The sequence below is a fragment of the Podarcis filfolensis genome, assembly GCF_964270895.1.
Source record: "Podarcis filfolensis genome assembly, chromosome: 8".
In the NCBI taxonomy this organism is placed as follows: Eukaryota; Metazoa; Chordata; class Lepidosauria; order Squamata; family Lacertidae; genus Podarcis; species Podarcis filfolensis.
This window is the reverse complement of record NC_139611.1, coordinates 32,400,454-32,420,316: the sequence shown is the minus strand read 5'-3', so window position 1 is coordinate 32,420,316 and position 19,863 is coordinate 32,400,454. Positions and strand designations below refer to the sequence as shown.

The 19,863-nt window shown below is 43.3% G+C and overlaps 1 protein-coding gene across 1 annotated transcript in view; it reads left to right on the top strand.

The window, feature by feature from the left end:
- The window catches only part of ITFG1 (integrin alpha FG-GAP repeat containing 1), a 126,605-nt gene that overhangs the window by 103,511 nt on the left and 3,231 nt on the right, over positions 1-19,863 (top strand). Inside the window, exons 15-17 of the mRNA XM_083626050.1 lie at positions 5,002-5,126; positions 5,936-6,018; positions 18,512-18,629. Of these exons, the coding sequence (XP_083482176.1) occupies positions 5,002-5,126; positions 5,936-6,018; positions 18,512-18,629 (326 nt within the window). The remainder of the gene's footprint in view (positions 1-5,001; positions 5,127-5,935; positions 6,019-18,511; positions 18,630-19,863) is intronic.

Here is a 19,863-nt window from a genome sequence, read left to right as displayed (position 1 = left end):
GGTTCATCTTCAAGTCAACAAAAACACTGAGGTGAATTAGGCATGTCGGCAGTGCAGTCTGTGTGGGGCTTGAGCCACCTGCAACTTGGGGCTTCTAGAACAGAGAAAAGAAAAGAACAAAATGGTGCTAAGAGCAGCAGTTCTGAAATGCTGGCTATTATCCTGCCTGTGAATTGCTAGTATTTACTATGAATTGTTGCTGCATTTGAGGCCACGGTTTCTTTCTCTGTGCCTGGTATGCAACGCTTGAAAATGAGGGGATGGATTTCTGTAAAGAAGATGGAGGCCTGCAGCAGTAGTGTCCAGTGGAGAATTGAACATGATCTTAGTTTAGGTTTTGAATCTAATTAGAACTCTGCCATTTATTAATTATCCTTCAGCTTTTTGACAAGCAAACTATGAATGACTTGGCAGTACAAAGAAATCGATAAGCGCTCAGTACATTAGTGCTTTCCTTGAGTTGTTCCATTTGTTTATTTTGTAGAATTTGCCTCAGTTGCTGGCTGTTCCTGCATACATATTTTTCAGTGACAGAGGCTTGTCATTCTAAACAAATTACTCCTATTTCCAGCCACTAAAACCCAAGAAGTTCACATATTAAATAGAGCAAGGAACAACTGATTTCTTTCCTAATCTAAAGGTACGAAATGTGTGGTGGGCTGTAAATTGAAACTAGAGTTTCTTCTAACACCTGAATTTGAATCCTCTAATAGAAATGTAAATTAGGAGTCTTTCTTGCACAGGTGGCACCCTAGTATCAGGCCATTTTTCTGTGTCCGCCTTCTCCCATTCACGTTTGGGTTTGTTTACCCCACGATGAATAACCTAGTCTAGCATGCATCCCCCAAACCTCCATACATGAGTCCTGCTCTACAGTTTGGGTGAGCTGTAGAAATCTGAAGGGGAAAGGAGATGGAGATCCAGTTGGAGACCAGGTGGCCTGCCTTACCTTCCCTGACACAGGGTCCCAAGCCTTCCAAATTATTTCTCATACCCGAAAGTCTGTGGCTCTTGCTTTTCCCATAGTGCAGATCCAAGAGGGAAACATCACAGTTAAAATGCACTCCAGTATCTTTAAAATTCACATTTTTGTCCTAACGTTTACCTCCTACTACTGTGGTCAATATTATTGATTTTGTTCTGCCACTGCATTTGCTTAATCACTCTGAATGTCAGAAAATCATATTAAAAAACCGGAATGACTCCGTGGGATGCCTTTATTCTGCTGCCTATACCCAAGATTCACTGCTCATGTTCTGGTGGCGATTTCAGATATTTCGGCATTGTTTGATGCGTCTATTGTGCACTGAATGCTTTTGATTGAAATTTCTATTATTGCTGAGATTCCTCCATCTTCCCTAGCTAAACATTGTACTGCTTCTTCGAGGAGTTAAGAATGAGCTGTTGTACCAGTGAACGTGGAATAGCAGGTGGTGGGGAAAGACCTTGAGAACTGACCATCGCTCGGTAGCAGAACACATGCTTTTTATGTCGAAGGTCCCAATTTCAATGTCCGGCATCTCCCATTAAAAGGAGAAAGTAACAGATAGGAAAGATCTCCATCCCAGAACTGCTGCTTATGTGGACAATTTGTATGCAGGGGAGGCTGGTCCAATAGGGCAAATGGGGCACGGCCCCAACAGCCTTGGCCTGCCCTCTTACTTACATCCTGTCGAGAGGGTGTCACTGCTTGTCAGCTTCCTTCTCCTTAGTCTCAGTGTTGCCCTTGCAGAGCTTGGCAGTGGGGAGCAAGGTGGGGGCAAAACTAGAGTCAGTTGGCTCTGACTGTCATTGGATCTGGCTCCACTTACAATTTAGGCTCCCTGCCTTTCACCCTACCAGCCCCAATGGGCACCAGCCACCATTGGATGGACAGATAATTTGACCTGGCATAAGACAGAAAATTCTATGTTCCCCTGACAAGTCATGACAAGTGACATGATCTCTGCTGCTCCCGTGCACTGTGCTCAAACCATACGAGTTTAAGTGAGACTGATTCCTTGGATCTGTGAGTGTTTTACATTTCCCAGTTCTTTTTTGTAACACTCATCAACAATTGAGGCTTAAACTCCTGTTGTTGTTGTTGTTGTTGCTGCTGCTGCTACAATAAGACTGCCTCTTCAAGCACTTGGTAACACTGTTCTCTTTTGTTGTAGTAATGTTTCATTGTCAGTGTGGTGGGTATAATTGCAATTTTCACCTGGCACAAGTATCTGAAGTCAATAAAACTGGGCACACGGCCATGCTAGGATACGAAACAAAGTCTCAGAATATGAATTAAAGATGGCAAACTTCATTGCCCCTTGTTCCTTTCGACACTTGCATAAATTGTCAACTCTGTCAATCAGTCCTAATCCCCAGATCAACACAGTGAAGGAAGACATACATTCCAAACAGGCAGCTCACTACTGCTGACTCTATTCTCAAGAAATATGTTTACATAGTTCTGCATATGAGAGTTGAATATTTAGATATTACAGTGTGAGTTTCATTTAAATATAAATGGCCTAGAGGCAATGGAAAGTGAAAACGCTGCTGGCATTATGCAGAGGTGGTCTCTCCATAATCACTTGGGGAAGTTGTAGAGCCAACACAGGGATTGTTATGCATGCAATTTTTGCTTTGTCAGTGACACTCTTTAGAACCATCATATAGAAATTATAGTGGCTGCTATTGTATATAAGCCTGTCCTATGTGGAAATAAACTTACCCTTTAAGTTACACCATCAGCCCTGTTCGGGGAAGTTTTTAATTAAAAACAGCCCTGTTCAGGGAAGTTTTTAATGTGTGACATTTTAATGTATTTTTAATCTTTGTTGGAAGCCGCTCAGAGTGGCTGGGGAAGCCCAGCCAGATGGGCAGGGTACAAATAAATTATTATTATTATTATTATTATTATTATTATTATTATTATTATTATTTATTATCAAGGAACAACCACATGGTTTTATTCATGTGAATAGCGTCACCGAGTGCAGTAATAGTACTGTAATACTTGGAACTCGGGGTAGGCACACTGAAATTAATTAGTCACAGCCATCATTTTCAAATAGATCTGCTCAGAATAGGACTAATATTGGATACAAACATGTTACGTGTACAGTTTTGTGCTGAGTAAGTTTGCTGCTGCAGACCAAGATGAAGAGGAGAACCGTTATTCTAGTTCATCCTGAAAATAAAGTGGAAATTCTCAGCAGCTTTTAAGCACCGGAAGTTCAGAAAGTCAACCATTAGATGTGTGAAAAGTTCTGATAATTCCACTTTACCATTACATGTGCTCCCTCCTTATCTTTCCAAAAGCGTGTCTTGCCTCACAGGAATACAAAGATGGTTTTGACTAAGGAAAGGAGTGCAGAGGGTGCATTAAGGTGTGATAAGTCATGCCTAATTGCAGTGACAAAACTCTGCCTTCAAGCTCCCATCTATCACAAAAGCTGTGTGATTTATTGTATTGTAATTTACATCTCCTGTATCTTACTGCTTCATTTAAGGCCTTTGATTTAAATGCTGGAGCACGTATTGGAGCACACAAAACTAGAAAGAATGCCATCATTATAACCAAAGCAAAATGAAATGATGGGTCAAGGTGGTATATTCATCACAAACATGCCTCCAGATTTATTTTATAAACAAAGTTAAGGACTAAGCGCCAGAGGTGGGTGCGGTGGGCAACCTGTAGCTCTCCTGATTTTGTTGGACTTCAACCCCAGGTGGTCATTGGTTGATGGCAGTTACTATTATTTATATCCCACCTTTTAGCCAGAGCCAAGACTCAAACGGGCTCACAAAAATGAAAACAAATACCAATAAAACAAACATAGCTAAAAACAAATAAAAAGTTATAGTTAAAAGGTAATTAAACTATCTATGGAGTTCAAACTATGTAAAAAAACAACAACATCTAGAATAAAAAGAATGGAAAAAAGTGCAGCACACTATTAAAAGCCCTTTCCTTAAAAGTGGTTGGTTTCCAAATCCTGCTGGAATAAAAAAGATCTTCACCTGCCAGTGGAAGGACAAAAGGGGAGAGCCAGTCTAGCCCTTCTAGGAAGGGAGTTCCAAAGTCTGGGGGCAGCCACCAAGAAGTCCCTCTTCCGCATTCCCACCAAGCATGTCTGAGTGTGGTGGGACTGAGAGAAGGGTCTCCTCCCCTGAAGATCTCAGAGACCAGGTAGGTTTGTACAGAAGAGTACAGTCCTTCAGATATCCTAGAATCATAGAATGGTAGATTTGGAAGGGCTGAGGGTCATCTAGTCCAACCTTCTGCAATGAAGGATTCTCAAATGGATCATACATGACAGATTGCCATTCAACCTCTGCTTTAAAAACATACAAGGAAGGAGAGTCTACCATCTCTTCTGGGTGTCCACTTTCAAACAGCTCTTGCCATCAGGAAGTTCTTCCTGATACTTCATCTCCCTTGAATCCATTAATTTGAGTCCTAGCCTTTGAAGCAGGAGGAAACAAGCTTGCTCCATCCTCCATGTGACAGCTCTTTAGATATTTGAAGATGGTTATCATATCTCCACTCAGTCTCCTCTTTACCAGGCTAAATATACCCAGTTCCATCAACCATCCCTCATAAGGTTTGGTTTCTGCTCTAGGAAGGCATCATCCAACTCCTCAGTCTGATTTGGAGATCTATAGCAGACACGCACAGTATGGTCAATGTCTCCTACAATTTTACCCATATACTCTCAATCTGTCATTACACTGCTAGTCACTGTTCACAGTAGTGAACCATATAGATCAATGGTCTGACTCAGCAACAGGCGGCTTCCTGATTCCCAGACCTATCTGCAAGGTAATGTATGTGAGGTTCTTGGAACTCTCCAAAGTATTATATGTGCTAAATGTTTCTGCTGTTAAAATGTATTAATGGATTTTAGGGCTCAAATAAGGATGAAGAGCACCCAATCCTATGACTCTAAACCAAAAATGTTTTGCTTAGAAGGCCTTAAGCAATGTATTCATTGTGTCATCTTTTCAATTGCATTCCAGCGGGACAACTGAGTCAATCAGCACATTTTGCCCTCCAGCTCCCATATAATGTGCTAGGCTTGGGACGCAGCGCTAATTTTCTTGATCACTTGTATGTGGGCATTCCTCGCCCATTAGGTGAAAAGGTATGTTGGGACCTCAGTTTACATATAATTGTATTGATATCAATGTGCATTTGGTTTCATACCTTGCTCAATATCACGTTGGCTTCTTCTTAAAAGGGTGGGATGGTGAGAATGTGTTGAAGTGGGCTTCAGCCAGAGAATTGTGGTTTCCATGGCTGACCTACAGGATAAAATGACCAGGTAAACAGGCCCAGTGGAATCCCAGTTGACCTTTTCCCTGCAGCATGGGCATTTTTGTTGTTTAAAGTCCTTTGAGACCTTGGAAAGGCATTCTCAACCTGTAATACCTTTAACATTATGGTTGTACCTAAGCCTGATCGGGACGCAAAGGGCGTGGGTTTACATCTATTTTGGCCTCCACCCACAGGGCATTCATACAGTTGTGAATCCTGATCAGACAGGGTCTATCCCAGGCTGCTATTTTACGAACCTGATCCACCGTTTACTTAATTTTTTTTATGATAGCAAAAGGCAGGGTTCCCTCTAGCATTATTATCCCTTGATACATACATACACATACATACATACATGCATACATACATACATACATACATATGTACTGAAATGGCACTTATTTACTCTTAAGTTTTGTAAACTTATTTACTCTTAAGTTTTGAAAATGTATCAGGTCAAAATTGTTTTGTCTTTGAAAGTAGGAAGGAACCAAACAGTCTTTTGGAAATGTCATTCCAGCCAGTTTTCTAAGATAATGAGAACATTGAGATTTTGCTTTGGCTGCACAGTAGAATTAAGAATGAAATGAGCTCGCAAGACATTCACTGAGTGCTTTCATTTTTTCCCTCTTCCAGTCTATAAGGAAACAGGAATGGACAGCCATCATCCCAAACTCCCAGCTGATCGTCATTCCATATCCTCACTACTCCCCTCGAAGGTAATGCCACTGATTTAAATCCTGTCATATGAGTTGCAATGGCTGTTGATTTTAAGGATATTGAGCCTATGCTGTGGTTGGAGCCAGACCGTTTTCTTTTCTCACAGAAATCCTGGTATACTCAAAAATCTAACTACTTTCCTCGTTCACACAGCACATAGCTAAACTATAGAACTCACTCACACAGGAGACAGTGATGGCCACCAAATTCGGAGGGGGCGGGGGCAGAGGCTATCGGTGGCTACTAGCCACAATGACTATGTCCTACCTGCACTCTCAGAGGCATCATACCTCTGAATGCCAGTTTCTGCAATCTGCAAGCAGGCAGATGTTGTACTTGTGTGCAGGCTTCCCACAGACATCTGCACAGGCACCATGAGAACAGGGTGCTGGACCAGATGGGCCTGAACCTGCAGGAGCCTCTTACGTCCTGAGTTGCAGAGAGAATATACCAAGCTTTGGCTGTGCCCCAGAAGCAGAGTATAATTCTATAGACATAGGGCCATATTGCTTGGACTAAAATGAGACAGTCTTTAGAGCAATTTAATAAGAGTGTTGGTAGTGATGATGGTGAAGCCTCTGGCTGTGATTGGCTGAGCCAAAGAAGCAGGGACTTTTTGCCATTGGCTTGAGCTGCTTAGGAATGAAAGAACAGAGCGATGAGCATGGGATTGGGACTCTTAAGAGATTTAGGCAATGACAGGCTAAGGAAGCCCCCCGGCTATTGGGAAATTAGGTTTGGTGTGGGAAAGGTCCTGAGAAATGAGGGAAAGAGCAGAAGGCTTATGGAGCAAGTCTGAGAGGATTATGCAGAAGCAAAACTGGCATAGAGAATCGGCAGGTTGAAGCTGTAGGGGCGAAAATGGGTGACAAAGAAAACAGAGGGAAATAATTCCTGTCCAAAGAATGAGCAAAGCTGAAAGTGGGCATGTGATCAGGAGCTATGGACATGAGGTACTCACTTTCACATACTGACTGACTGCAGGTTTCTGGAAACTTAGGCAAGCCTTATTGGATGAAAGTTGTGCAAATGCAACCTCTCAGAAGATGTTCCCTGTGGGTTGTGTTAACTGGCAGGGTTTTTTAAAAAAGAAAGAAAGATTCCAAAGAATTGACCATAGATGTATAATTCCATAAAACGTGTCTTCATAAAATGTGTTCTGTCTGGGGGTTTTGGTTTTCTTTGTCAAGTAGCAAATGTAATTGTGGAGACAATGGCTTCCTGAGAAGTTTGGTTCTAATCAAATATACATTCTCTGTGTCCAGTGAAGTGCAAAAAGATTTCTATTCAGATTTCCAGCACATGCTGTGTGTTGCCATGGCTCTTTGAATTCTGTTGTAATTAGGGGCACGAAACTTTCTTAGCAGAGGATTTCCACAATGAAATCCCCTTGAAATAAAGTCCCATTTGTATGAAAGTAATTGGCTTTCCTTCCCAGCTGCCCTTATATTTGGCCTACTAGGAAACCCCTTGACATATAGTAAAGTTAAAAATGTGCCGTAGGTAGTGTTTATTTACTTATTTATTTACTTATGCGCTGCTTTTCCAATGTGTTCCAAATGGCTTCCCACAGTTGCGCAGAAAAGCAAAAACGAAAAAGACATAATAAAACTACAGTCAACAAATCAATAAAATAACTACATAGCTACATAGATAGATGTGTATGGTTTATAATTTGGTGATTTTATCTCTGTAGTTGTGGTCTTATTGTGATGACCAATGCAAGGAAATTTCAGTTTACCTTAAAATAAAAGAAAGATTTTTTTTTTTTGCATCAGTCACCAACCATTGCAATTTATATGCAGAATACATCTCACTGAATGTATGCAATATATTTGTGTAACTATGTTGATATTAAAGCTCCACTCTTGGATAGAAATTATTTTTCTTTAACCATGAACAATTGGTTGTAACCTGAGGTATCGAACAGGCTGTAAACAGCAACTCACCTGTTCACCTGTAACAAAGACCCATTGCTTCCAGATGCCCAGGAAAAGACCATTTCCTTTTAAGCCACACTTGGGTAGCATGGGTAAATATGGGACAGGAGGGCAAGCAAAAGATTTTACAAGTCAGTAACTCTTGTGGCACTTATTTACAAGCTGATAAACTTGAATTTCTAGGCTGATAAATTGGTGTCCATCTCTCCCTTTCAGAAAAGCAAAATCACTTGAATTACTACACTCTTTTTACTTCTCTTATGATGGTGATATATGTATATACTTATACCATTGGTTCATATATCCAGGAACCCAGAGAAAAACTATATGAGAATTTGTTGTTGTTGTTGTTTAGTCGTTTAGTCGTGTCCGACTCTTCGTGACCCCATGGACCAGAGCACGCCAGGCACTTCTGTCTTCCACTGCCTCCCGCAGTTTAGTCAGACTCATGTTTGTAGCTTCGAAGACACTATCCAACCATCTCGTCCTCTGTCGTCCCCTTCTCCTTGTGCCCTCCATCTTTCCCAACATCAGGGTCTTTTCCAGGGAGTCTTCTCTTCTCATGAGGTGGCCAAAGTATTGGAGCCTCAGCTTCACGATCTGTCCTTCCAGTGAGCACTCAGGGCTGATTTCCTTAAGAATGGATAGGTTTGATCTTCTTGCAGTCCATGGGACTCTTAAGAGTCTCCTCCAGCACCATAATTCAAAAGCATCAATTCTTCGACGATCAGCCTTCTTTATGGTCCAGCTCTCACTTCCATACATCACTACTGGGAAAACCATAGCTTTTACTATACGGACCTTTGTTGGCAAGGTGATGTCTCTACTTTTTAAGATGCTGTCTAGGTTGGTCATTGCTTTCCTCCCAAGAAGCAGGCGTCTCTTAATTTCGTGGCTGCTGTCACCATCTGCAGTGATCATGGAGCCCAAGAAAGTAAAATCTCTCACTGCCTCCATTTCTTCTCCTTCTATTTGCCAGGAGGTGATGGGACCAGTGGCCATGATCTTCGTTTTTTTGATGTTGAGCTTCAGACCATATTTTGCGCTCTCCTCTTTTACCCTCAATAAAAGGTTCTTTAATTCCTCCTCACTTCCTGCCATCAAGGTTGTGTCATCTGCATATCTGAGGTTGTTGATATTTCTTCCAGCAATCTTAATTCCGGCTAGGGATTCATCCAGCCCAGCCTTTCGCATGATGAATTCTGCATATAAGTTAAATAACCAGGGAGACAATATACAGCCTTGTCGTACTCCTTTCCCAATTTTGAACCAATCAGTTGTTCCATATCCAGTTCTAACTGTAGCTTCTTGTCCCACATAGAGATTTCTCACGAGACAGATGAGGTGATCAGGCACTCCCATTTCTTTAAGAACTTGCCATAGTTTGCTGTGGTCGACACAGTCAAAGGCTTTTGCATAGTCAATGAAGCAGAAGTAGATGTCTTTCTGGAACTCTCTGGCTTTCTCCATAATCCAGCGCATGTTTGCAATTTGGTCTCTGGTTCCTCTGCCTCTTCTAAATCCAGCTTGCACTTCTGGGAGTTCTCGGTCCACATACTGCTTGAGCCTTCCTTGTAGAATTTTAAGCATAACCTTGCTAGCGTGTGAAATGAGTGCAATTGTGCGGTAGTTGGAGCATTCTTTAGCACTGCCCTTCTTTGGGATTGGGATGTAGACTGATCTTCTCCAATCCTCTGGCCACTGCTGAGTTTTCCAAACTTGCTGGCATATTGAGTGTAGCACCTTAACAGCATCATCTTTTAAAATTTTAAATAGTTCAGCTGGAATACCATCACTTCCACTGGCCTTGTTATTTGCAGTGCTTTCTAAGGCCCATTTGACTTCACTCTCCAGGATGTCTGGCTCAAGGTCAGCAACCCCACTACCTGGGGTGTACGAGGCATCCATTTCTTTCTGGTATAATTCCTCTGTGTATTCTTGCCACCTCTTCTTGATGTCTTCTGCTTCTGTTAGGTCCTTACCACTTTTGTCCTTTATTATGGCAATCTTTGAACGAAATGTTCCTTTCATATCTCCAATTTTCTTGAACAGATCTCTGGTTCTTCCCATTCTGTTGTTTTCCTCTATTTCTTTGCATTGCTCGTTTAAGAAGGCCTTCTTATCTCTCCTTGCTATTTTTTGGAAATCTGCATTCAATTTCCTGTATCTTTCTCTATCTCCCTCGCATTTTGCTTGCCTTCTCTCCCCCGCTATTTGTAAGGCCTCATTGGACAGCCACTTTGCTTTCTTGCATTTCCTTTTCATTGCGATGGTTTTCGTTGCTGCCTCCTGTATAATGTTGCAAGCCTCCATCCATAGTTCTTCAGGCACTCTGTCTAGCAAATCTAAATCCTTAAACCTGTTCCTCACTTCCACTGTGTATTCATAAGAGATTTGATTTAGATTGTATCTTACCGGCCCAGTGGTTTTTCCTACTTTCTTCAGTTTAAGCTTGAATTTTGCTATAAGAAGCTGATGATCCGAGCCACAGTCAGCTCCAGGTCTTGTTTTTGCTGACTGTATTGAGCTTCTCCATCTTTGGCTGCAGAGAATATAATCAATCTGATTTCGATGCTGCCCATCTGGTGATGTCCACGTGTAGAGTCGTCTCTTGTGTTGTTGGAAAAGCGTGTTTGTGATGACCAGCTTGTTCTCTTGACAGAACTCTATTAGCCTTTGCCCTGCTTCATTTTGCTCTCCAAGGCCAAACTTGCCCGTTGTTCCTTTTATCTCTTGATTCCCTACTTTAGCATTCCAATCCCCTATAATGAGAAGAACATCCTTCTTTGGTGTCACTTCTATAAGGTGTTGTAAGTCTTCATAGAATTGGTCAATTTCAGTTTCTTCAGCAGCAGTAGTTGGTGCATAAACTTGGATTACTGTGATGTTAAAAGGTCTGCCTTGGATTCGTATCGAGATCATTCTATCATTTTTGAGATTGCATCCCAGTACTGCTTTCACCACTCTTTTGTTGACTATGAGGGCCACTCCATTTCTTTTCCGGGTTTCTTGCCCACAGTAGAGACCAAATGTTGGAATCTTCAAAGCCTTGTCAGAGGAATTTGGCCACTCTCCAGGTGCCCGGCTTGATTCCTTGTTGATCTCCCCCGTCAGCGACTCCCGGCAAGACAAGGCGAGATCTCTATCGGCCGATCCTTCCCAACGTGAGAAGAACACAACTATCCCTCCTCCCTCATTCCCCAGGGAGGGGAGAGAGACAGACAGAAATGTATTTACATGCCTTTATTTCTGTCTTTCCAGCAGTGCAGAGGAAACATGTCTGCACCCTCTTTACAGCAATAGCAGAGAGGGAATAACTCCACCCATGTACTTCTGGTACAGGGTCATGTGACACTCTGAGCTAACATCCGGTGCTCAGTGCACATAATAGACTGTTCCTTGTTCCCACGGTACAGTCCCATAACATCAACATCCTGTTTGGCTTTCCAGCCATCTGGAGCACTCAGCAGCATTGCTCCTTTTTCGTAACATAGATATGATGGTCATCCGAACTGAATTCACCCATTCCTGTCCATTTTAGTTCACTGATGCCCAGGATGTCAATATTTATTCTTGCCATCTCATTTTTGACCACATCCAACTTACCCAGGTTCATGGTTCTTACATTCCAGGTTCCTATGCAATATTTTTCTTTACAGCATTGGACTTTCCTTTCGCTTCCAGGCATATCCGCAACTGAACGTCCTTTCGGCTTTAGCCCAGCCGCTTCATCAGCTCTGGATCTACTTGTACTTGTCCTCCGCTCTTCCCCAGTAGCATGTTGGACGCCTTCCGACCTGAGGGGCTCATCTTCCAGCGTCATAACTTTTATATGCCTGTTGTCTTTGTCCATGGAGTTTTCTTGGCAGGGATACTGGAGTGGCTTGCCGGTTCCTCCTCCAGGTGGATCACGTTTGGTCAAAACTCTCCACTATGACCTGTTCATCTTGGGTGCCCTGCTCGGCATAGTTCATAGCTTCTCTGAGTTCTTCAAGCCCCTTCGCCACGGCAAGGCAGTGATCCATGAAGGGGATATGAGAATAGGACCATTTTAAAACTAAAAGCTATAGAGACCTACCCTTGCCTTAGTAATTAATCACGCTTTGTGATTATCTTCTCTTTTTGTAAACTACCCTCCTTTTTCTCTAAATCTCGTGGGTGATATGCAAATGTGCCTGTCCACTACAGCATATTTTTGCTTTTGCAAAAATCTCTTCCCCCTTCAGCCCCCCATGTTCCCCCCATATCTGCTCCAAAGTGTTGGGGAGGGACTCTTGATCAGATTTAGGGTGGCTGAGGGATGGGGAGATGAGAGAAGAAAGGGGAAATTGCTTGTGCAGCACTGGATATCATTCCATATATCCACATTTGACATCACAGGCCATTTGAGATAAAAAGAGACTGCATTGTGCTATTAAAAGCAATCAGAAGCACCTTGCATAAAACAAGGAACCGCCACCCTTTCCCCCTAGGGATTTCTGGAAAGGAAATCACTCATTACACTCTTCCATTAATATGCAAGCTCCCTCTGTTCCCCCCTCCCCCAATCTTTCCAACTACCCCTACTATGAAAAAAGTTGGAAAACTACAAAAACTAAACCAGGGGGTTGGTTCAGTTATTGTTTTTTCCGAAGGTGTTTGCTTTGAAATCCATTGGCAAATATTAACTCATTGCCCTGCTGGCAGAACTGATTCCTTCCGCTTCCCAGTGCCCACTAAGATGGAAGAAACTTACCTAATCAAACAAATTCTTCCTGCCATCAGATGTACAGGTGATCGAGACAAACTGACCAGCCATCACACTTGTAAGAAGGTGGAATGAAATGATTGCCCCTCATGGAGATATATCCTACCCCTAATTTGCATGTCAAGCGTGATGGCCATTTCACTGATGTTCAGGCAACCAGATTTCTCTGGAGTTGTGAACTGGAGGTTTAATTATCTTTCTGTGCAGATTAGGGGGGTTGAGACTGTCTTGGTGTACAGTAAGCTCACTGTAGACACACTCTATATATAAAATCATAGAACTGCAGAGTTGGAAGGAACCCAAAGGGTCATTTAGTCCCAGCCCCTGCAGTGCACCTTCTACCTAGGCAAGCAAATTATCAAATTCAGTTATACAATCGGGTCAAGAAAAGACACTTGCAAAGCAGGTCTGGTGTGTCCTGGGAAGAGCCCAAAGGGCCAGATAGAGAGACGATAGAGGATGGCCACATTTGACCCACAGGCCTGAGGTTCCCAAACCCTGCTAGATGCCATCAGTAACCAATCACTACGAAAAGATGGAAGGAGAGGTTGGAGCAGATTTTAATGTTCATTCTCCATGCAGTCAACAACTTACCATGTACTGCAGGGGGAAGAAAAGCAAATTACTGTATTTTTTGCCCTATAGGACACACTTTTCCCCCTCCAAAAATGAAGGGGAAATGTGTGTGCATCCTATGGGGCGAATGCAGGCTTTCACTGAAGCCTGGAGAGCAAGAGTGGTCGGTGCGCACTGACCCCTCTTGCTCTCCAGGCTTCAGGAATCTATCCGCAAGCCTTGGGAGCCCGGCGGGAACTCCCGCCGGGCTCCCAAGGCTTGCGGATAGCAGCCTGTTCTGGGGGCTGGGGTCGTGGGAAGCTCGGGCTTCCCCCGCCCCAGCCCCGCGCCTGGGGGGGTTAATAAAAAAAAATTTCTTTACTTCCCCCCAAAAAAACTTGGTGCACCCTATGGGCCGGTGCGCCCTATAGGGCAAAAAATACGGTACTCCTAGAACTAACATACTGTAGGTAGGAAGACTGACATATTTAGATACACTTCCCAAAATGCTTACCAAATATGTTGAAATATTATACATATCATGCTATTGATCACCACGTGAAATACCCTGAAGCGTTCAGTTAACTCTGTAATCCAGTTCAAGCTCCATTGAATCCAGATGCAATAAATGTCACGAGAGCGACTGTTACAATAATGTCTCATTTAGTCAAAGCAACACAGTGGGCTGTGCTATTGCTCCTTTTAACCAGCATCAAGTAAATTCTGGTGCTGATATTTTAGGAGCTGTTGGTGTAATACTACTTCTTCCTACAATTGAGTTTTTAGTCATTTATCTCTTATTTTGCTCCTTGTGTTTTCTGAAAGAATGCTCTCTCAAATTTATGCCTCTTATAAAATGCACATTGATTTTAGTTTTCAGTCAGATTCAAGATTTATTGATTGCAGTGGCTGACCTCAGTGGCCAATAAATCTTTATTGTAATCCTAAAACAAAACTATGCTTGTTTGTTAGAGAGATCACAGCTTTATTAATCTTTGAAATAAAGCAGCAGCACTTGAAAAAGTGAAAAGAGAATGCAGTTTTGCTTTATACTAATGTAATCACATGGTAGTTGAGAGATATTAAACAAAGGAGAATGTATTCTGCCACCTGCTTACTCCAAAGCAATCTACCGTATTTTTCGCTCTATAGGACGCACTTTTTCCCCTCCAAAAATGAAGGGGAAATGTGTGTGCGTCCTATGGAGCGAATGCAGGCTCCCTGGCTTCAGTGATAGCAACGCGAAGCCTCAGAAGCCTGCGCTCCGGAGGCTTCGCGTTGCTTCCGCTGAAGCCAGGAGAGTCTGCTCTTTGAGGCTGGCGGTGGGGAAAGCAGCGCTTCCCCCATCGCCCGCCCCAGACGATGGGGGGCAGCAGGAAGGCGCGCAACGCCTTCCTGCTACTCTCCAACCCGGCTTCGAGGCTGGCGGTGGGGAAAGCAGCGCTTCCCCCATCGCCAGCCCCAGAGTATGGGGGGCAGCAGGAAGGCGCGCGACGCCTTCCCGCTACTCTCCAACCCGGCTTCGAGGCTGGCGGTGGGGAAAGCAGCGCTTCCCCCATCGCCTGCCCCAGAGATTGGGGGGCAGCAGGAAGGCGCGCGACGCCTTCCCGCTACTCTCCAACCCGGGTTGGAGGCTGGCGGTGGGGAAAGCAGCGCTTCCCCCATCGCCAGCCCCAGAGGATGGGGGGCAGCGGGGAGGCGCGCGACGCCTTCCCGCTACTCTCCAACCCTCCTGTGGGCTTTTGCGGGAGATGGGGGAATTCCCCCACCTCCCGCAAAAGCAGGCAAAAGCCGCGCGCTCTTTAAAGGGGCTCCATGGCTTCTGCTGGCTTTTCTAGGAGGTGGGGGAATTCCCCCACCTCGCAGAAAAGCCTGCAAGAGCCGCGCAGCCTTTAAAGACGGCACAGCTCTTGGGGGCTTTTCCCCAAGGAGGGAGAAGGGATTGACTGGCAGAGTCAGTCCCTTCTCCCTCCTGCGGGCTTTTGCGGGAGATGGGGGAATTCCCCCACCTCCCACAAAAGCAGGCAAAAGCCGTGCGCTCTTTAAAGGCTGTGCGGCTCTTCCAGGCTTTTCTGCGAGGTTGGGGAATTCCCCCACCTCCAGAAAAGCCTGCAAGAGCCGCGCAGCCTTTAAAGAGTGAGCGGCTCTTGGGGGTTTTTCCCCAAGGAGGGAGAAGGGACTGACTGGCCGTTTCAGTCCCTTCTCCCTCCTGGTCAAAAAGCCCACAGGAGTCACGCGGGGCTCCTGTGGGCTTTTGCGAGAGGTGGGGGAATTCCGCCACCTCCCGCAAAAGCAGGGAGGTCTTGGAGTAGCGCACAGGCTGCGTGCAGCCTGTCCACTGCTCCCAGAGCTGCGGGGGGGGGATCATATTTTTTCCTTGATTTCCCCCCCTGAAAACTAGGTGCGTCCTATGGTCCGGTGCGTCCAATCGTGCGAAAAATACGGTAATCAATCTTTCCACAGATATGTGGTTCAGCTTCATGTTCTAGTTTTTGAAATGGCCTGTGTGCCTTTGGAAGGAGAAATCGGAAAATATTTTTATGAAAAAAGTTCATTACATGTTGTTTTAAAAACCAGTGAGGATTGAAATTCAGTACTAAGGGATCCGGGAAGTCATTTTCAAGCTAGACTTAATTAATTTAACAATCTTCTATCATAATTTATACTTGACAAGCTTGTGACCTTTTCGTATGGCTTGTCTAGAAAAGCTTCTGTAAATCTTACATTTTAGTAAAATGGTTTGTTATTCTAATTTGCCTTTGCATATTTTTTGTTTTGTTGTATTCTTGTTTTTAATTTTTTTCAGTTGTGACAGTTGGATTTTTGTTGTTTTGATTTTCACCAGTCTAACAGATGTAGTAAAATATTGGATTTAGACCACAGTAATTGTTGTGCCCCAGTAGGATTTTTATATAGTAGTTGAGTTAATTTGCATTCCAAAGCAGAATTTTACCCTTAGAATATAGTTTTGTCTGAGGAATAGAAGTGTATAGTGCAACTTTGCCCTGTGCACCCACAAATGAGAGTCCAGAGGGGGTCATTGTCCTCCAGTTTTTCTTGGAACTACACTTACTAAGCACTTCAGGTTTTTCACCCCAGGCATATTATGGGGTGTGGTGGATGCTGAAACATTCATGGCTTTCCACTCGGTGTGCATTGACTCTGTGTTCAGCGCAAAGTAGGAGGCAAACAGGAATGCTTCAAGGGAGATTAGTCATATTACACCATTTACATGGCATCTGAAGTTAGATCAAGGAAGCCCCAAGTCATTCTGTAAGCACAGGCATCACCCCAAAATGCTGCATTTTGCCTTTTTTTTAAAAAAAAATGATCACTGATTTTTTTAAAAAAAACGTTTTGTGGGAAAACCATTGCACCTGTTATTCTGAAAGTCTTCATCCCCTGAGAAGGGAGAACCATTATACTGAATTCTAAGACTTTTTTGCTTTTTTTAAAAAAAAACCTTAAAAGCTTGCTGCACAAAATCCTTCAGTGAAACTGTCTGCAATTTGGCAGGCTTAATCCACCCTGGAGGAGCGCCTTTATCTGCAAACTTTGTCCACTTCCGGGGGGGGGGGGGGGGAATGCAGCCATTTTTAGATTCCCCATTGTAATCAGTGAGGGGGAGGGAACACTGCTTCAGACCCGAATAACAAGTTGTCTCGGGAACACATGGGGTTGTAGCCCACTGAAATCTACTCAGAGGAGACCCATGGGTGTTAGCAGACTTCAGTAATGTCATGCCCATTAATTTCAGTGGGTCTGTTCTGCATAGAACTAAAGGTAGATGCAAGCCATAGAGCAGATTCAAAACAGGTGAGTTGGCTTCCCTTGGCCAGAGATACAAGTTAAATATTTTGGCTGGCACACATCCCTAGTAAATACCTTCCATAAAATAAGCCCCTAGAATGGAATTGAATGGAATGCACGATTTTGCAAAATGCTTTAGAAGAAGCCTTGTGTTTGGACCCCTGGGGAGTGTTTCACCTTTTCCTAAAGAGTATGCTGGCAATTAACTCTGGAGCCATACTTTTTTCAATCCTAATACTTCTTTTCTTCAAGCAGACCTAAGGATTACAGAAGCACATAGTTTGCACCCGCTCCATCATTGATTGATTGGGCCCCCCACCACCCAAAAACAAGAGAGGGATCAATTACAAAAACGGGAGCAGGGGTTGGAGAATGTATTTTAAATGATCTCCTGACGGGTGTATTATGATTGTGTTGTTTTCTGCATGCCTGAGTTGGAACCACACTCCACAAATGGGACAGTTAGAGTTCATTTTGCTGAAACACATTAACTCAGATCGATATGAAACCGTTGCCTGGGCTGTGAGAAAGGAGCAAAATGACACATGATGGGCTAAATGCCGCCTTGTGGCTTTGAATTGACATCCTGTTTATGAACTTCCAATAATCAATGGAGCCATTTGCAAAGCACGCCACAAGAACACTTGAAGTTCTTTTGTGTTTCGGTACCCCAAAGATAATTGAAGAATTCTTATGTATATTATTTTCCTGAAATAAGGGTTTCAGGTTTCCAAACTCCATACGCCGTTTTAGTCCTAGCTGAGACAGGAAAACCTTTCGATGTTAGCATACTTTGAGTGTGATGTATTTGTGCGCTTATAAACTCAGAACATAGCAATATCACCTGAAAAGTGACTTTGGTAAAGATGATGGAAAGGGTTGCCTTTGCTCTGTTTTGGTATATTTTGCCGATAATTCTTCTCTGCTAAAGCCTTTGAGGGAAGCTTTATTGCAGTGTAGTTTCCTATATTTAATAGAACCCCGTTAAAAACAGGAGCTGGAGAAATACACCTACCAGTTTTTCCCAATTTGTACTGCTTCATATCATGGGTGTAGTTCCTTCCTGAAACATGTGGCCTTTCATACTCAGAGACTAATGTGCAGTAGATTATCTTCTCTCACTGCTGCTGCCTCCTGCTTCCTAAATCCTTCCTTTTCTCTGCGCATTGTCTCTGCTTCCAAAAGCGAACATCAACTTTGCGTGAGTCAACACATCAAACGACAAGTCAAAATGTTACTCTGACACGACAAACGTGCCCTGGCTGGGGAGCAGGGAGATGATCTTTACTCATTGCTTTACATCCCATAGAGCTCCAAATCAAATAGGCCCGAAGTCAGGCAGCTTTTTATCATTCTGCTTTCCATAATCTCTGTGGAACATCTTGCCATCAGTCCTGAAAGTAAACTGATGTTTTCTTGGATTCTCCTTTATACCCACAGCTGGAGTGCCAAGCTGTACCTAACCCCAAGTAATATCGTATTGCTGACGGCTATTGCCCTAATTGGGGTCTGTGTCTTCATCCTGGCAATAATCGGCATACTTCACTGGCAAGAGAAGGTAAGCTTAATCTGTTACGAGCGCTTGTCTTTCTTGCGTCAAGTTCAGACAATACAACATTGCGAACTAAACTTCACATCATCCTTTTTTTAATTAAGCCTTTCACTTTGGGAAAAGTTGCCATTTTCAGCATGATGATTTTGAGTCATTTCTTCAATAAACAACAGGGGAAATAATGCATGTTAAAGTATGCAGAAGGTCCCAGAATTAGACTCCTATTATAAATATACTGAGTAACAAGATTGAGAAAAACGTCTGCTTGAGACCTTGAGAAGCCATTGCTAGTCAGAATGGATAGTGGGTTACCCCCGGCCCCAAATCAAGCTTGGCCCTACACCTTAATGATGGGATGGGGACAGGTATTGCAGCTAGCTATCCATCCCAGTCTTTCTGAGCAAGTCATATGGGGAGGATTAGATCTGCCCCTCCATACTGGCCTTAGCTGGTGGATGAATGCCATGTTCCTTTAATAAAGTTGTGGCCTACTTATTCCCGTGCATTTATGTCTTCCTCTTTCTTTCTTTCTTTCTTTCTTTCTTTCTTTCTTTCTTTCTTTCTTTCTTTCTCTCTGCAATACAATATGTCACTTGAAATTTCAGTTGGGGGGGGTCACATTTTTGAATTCTCATCAATATTAAAAACAACCCTGTAAGTAGAAAGCTAGCACAGCTGGACTAGAAACTCCCTCCCCAACGAGCTAGGTGTTTTTTTAAGTGGAGTTGCTTTCCATCAGTATCTGCCCTCTGCATTCTGAAGAGGCACTATCCCTTCCTCCCATCACATTTTGCTATATGTGGCCTCAGTGCACAAATCAAAAAGTGCCTTCATTCGTTAAATTTTGTATGTGTGGCTGTGGCTTTGGATGTCTTGCTCTGCCTGTAGTTTAACTGAAAGATACTTGAGGCACATTGTGGCTCTGTCAATGAATGAAATTTAACCCATGCTTTCATTATTTTCAGTCAGGCTGTAATACAAAGGGATTTCTTCCCTCTTGTGTTTAAGAAACCCTTGCTGACTTTTTATTGACATGCTTCAAATGGTGATATTTTACCATGAGCAAAACTGACTGTTTTTCTCTATAGAAATGCATTGATCCGGAGAAGCCATTTGGGAGGCTTCTTTTCACACTACAAAAGGAAACTGTGTCCCAATTTCCCATATAGCTCTCCATTCACAGCAAATAGTTGAGCCAGCAGGGTAGCCAATAAGTGTTGCCGCCTAGCCAAGCTGTAAT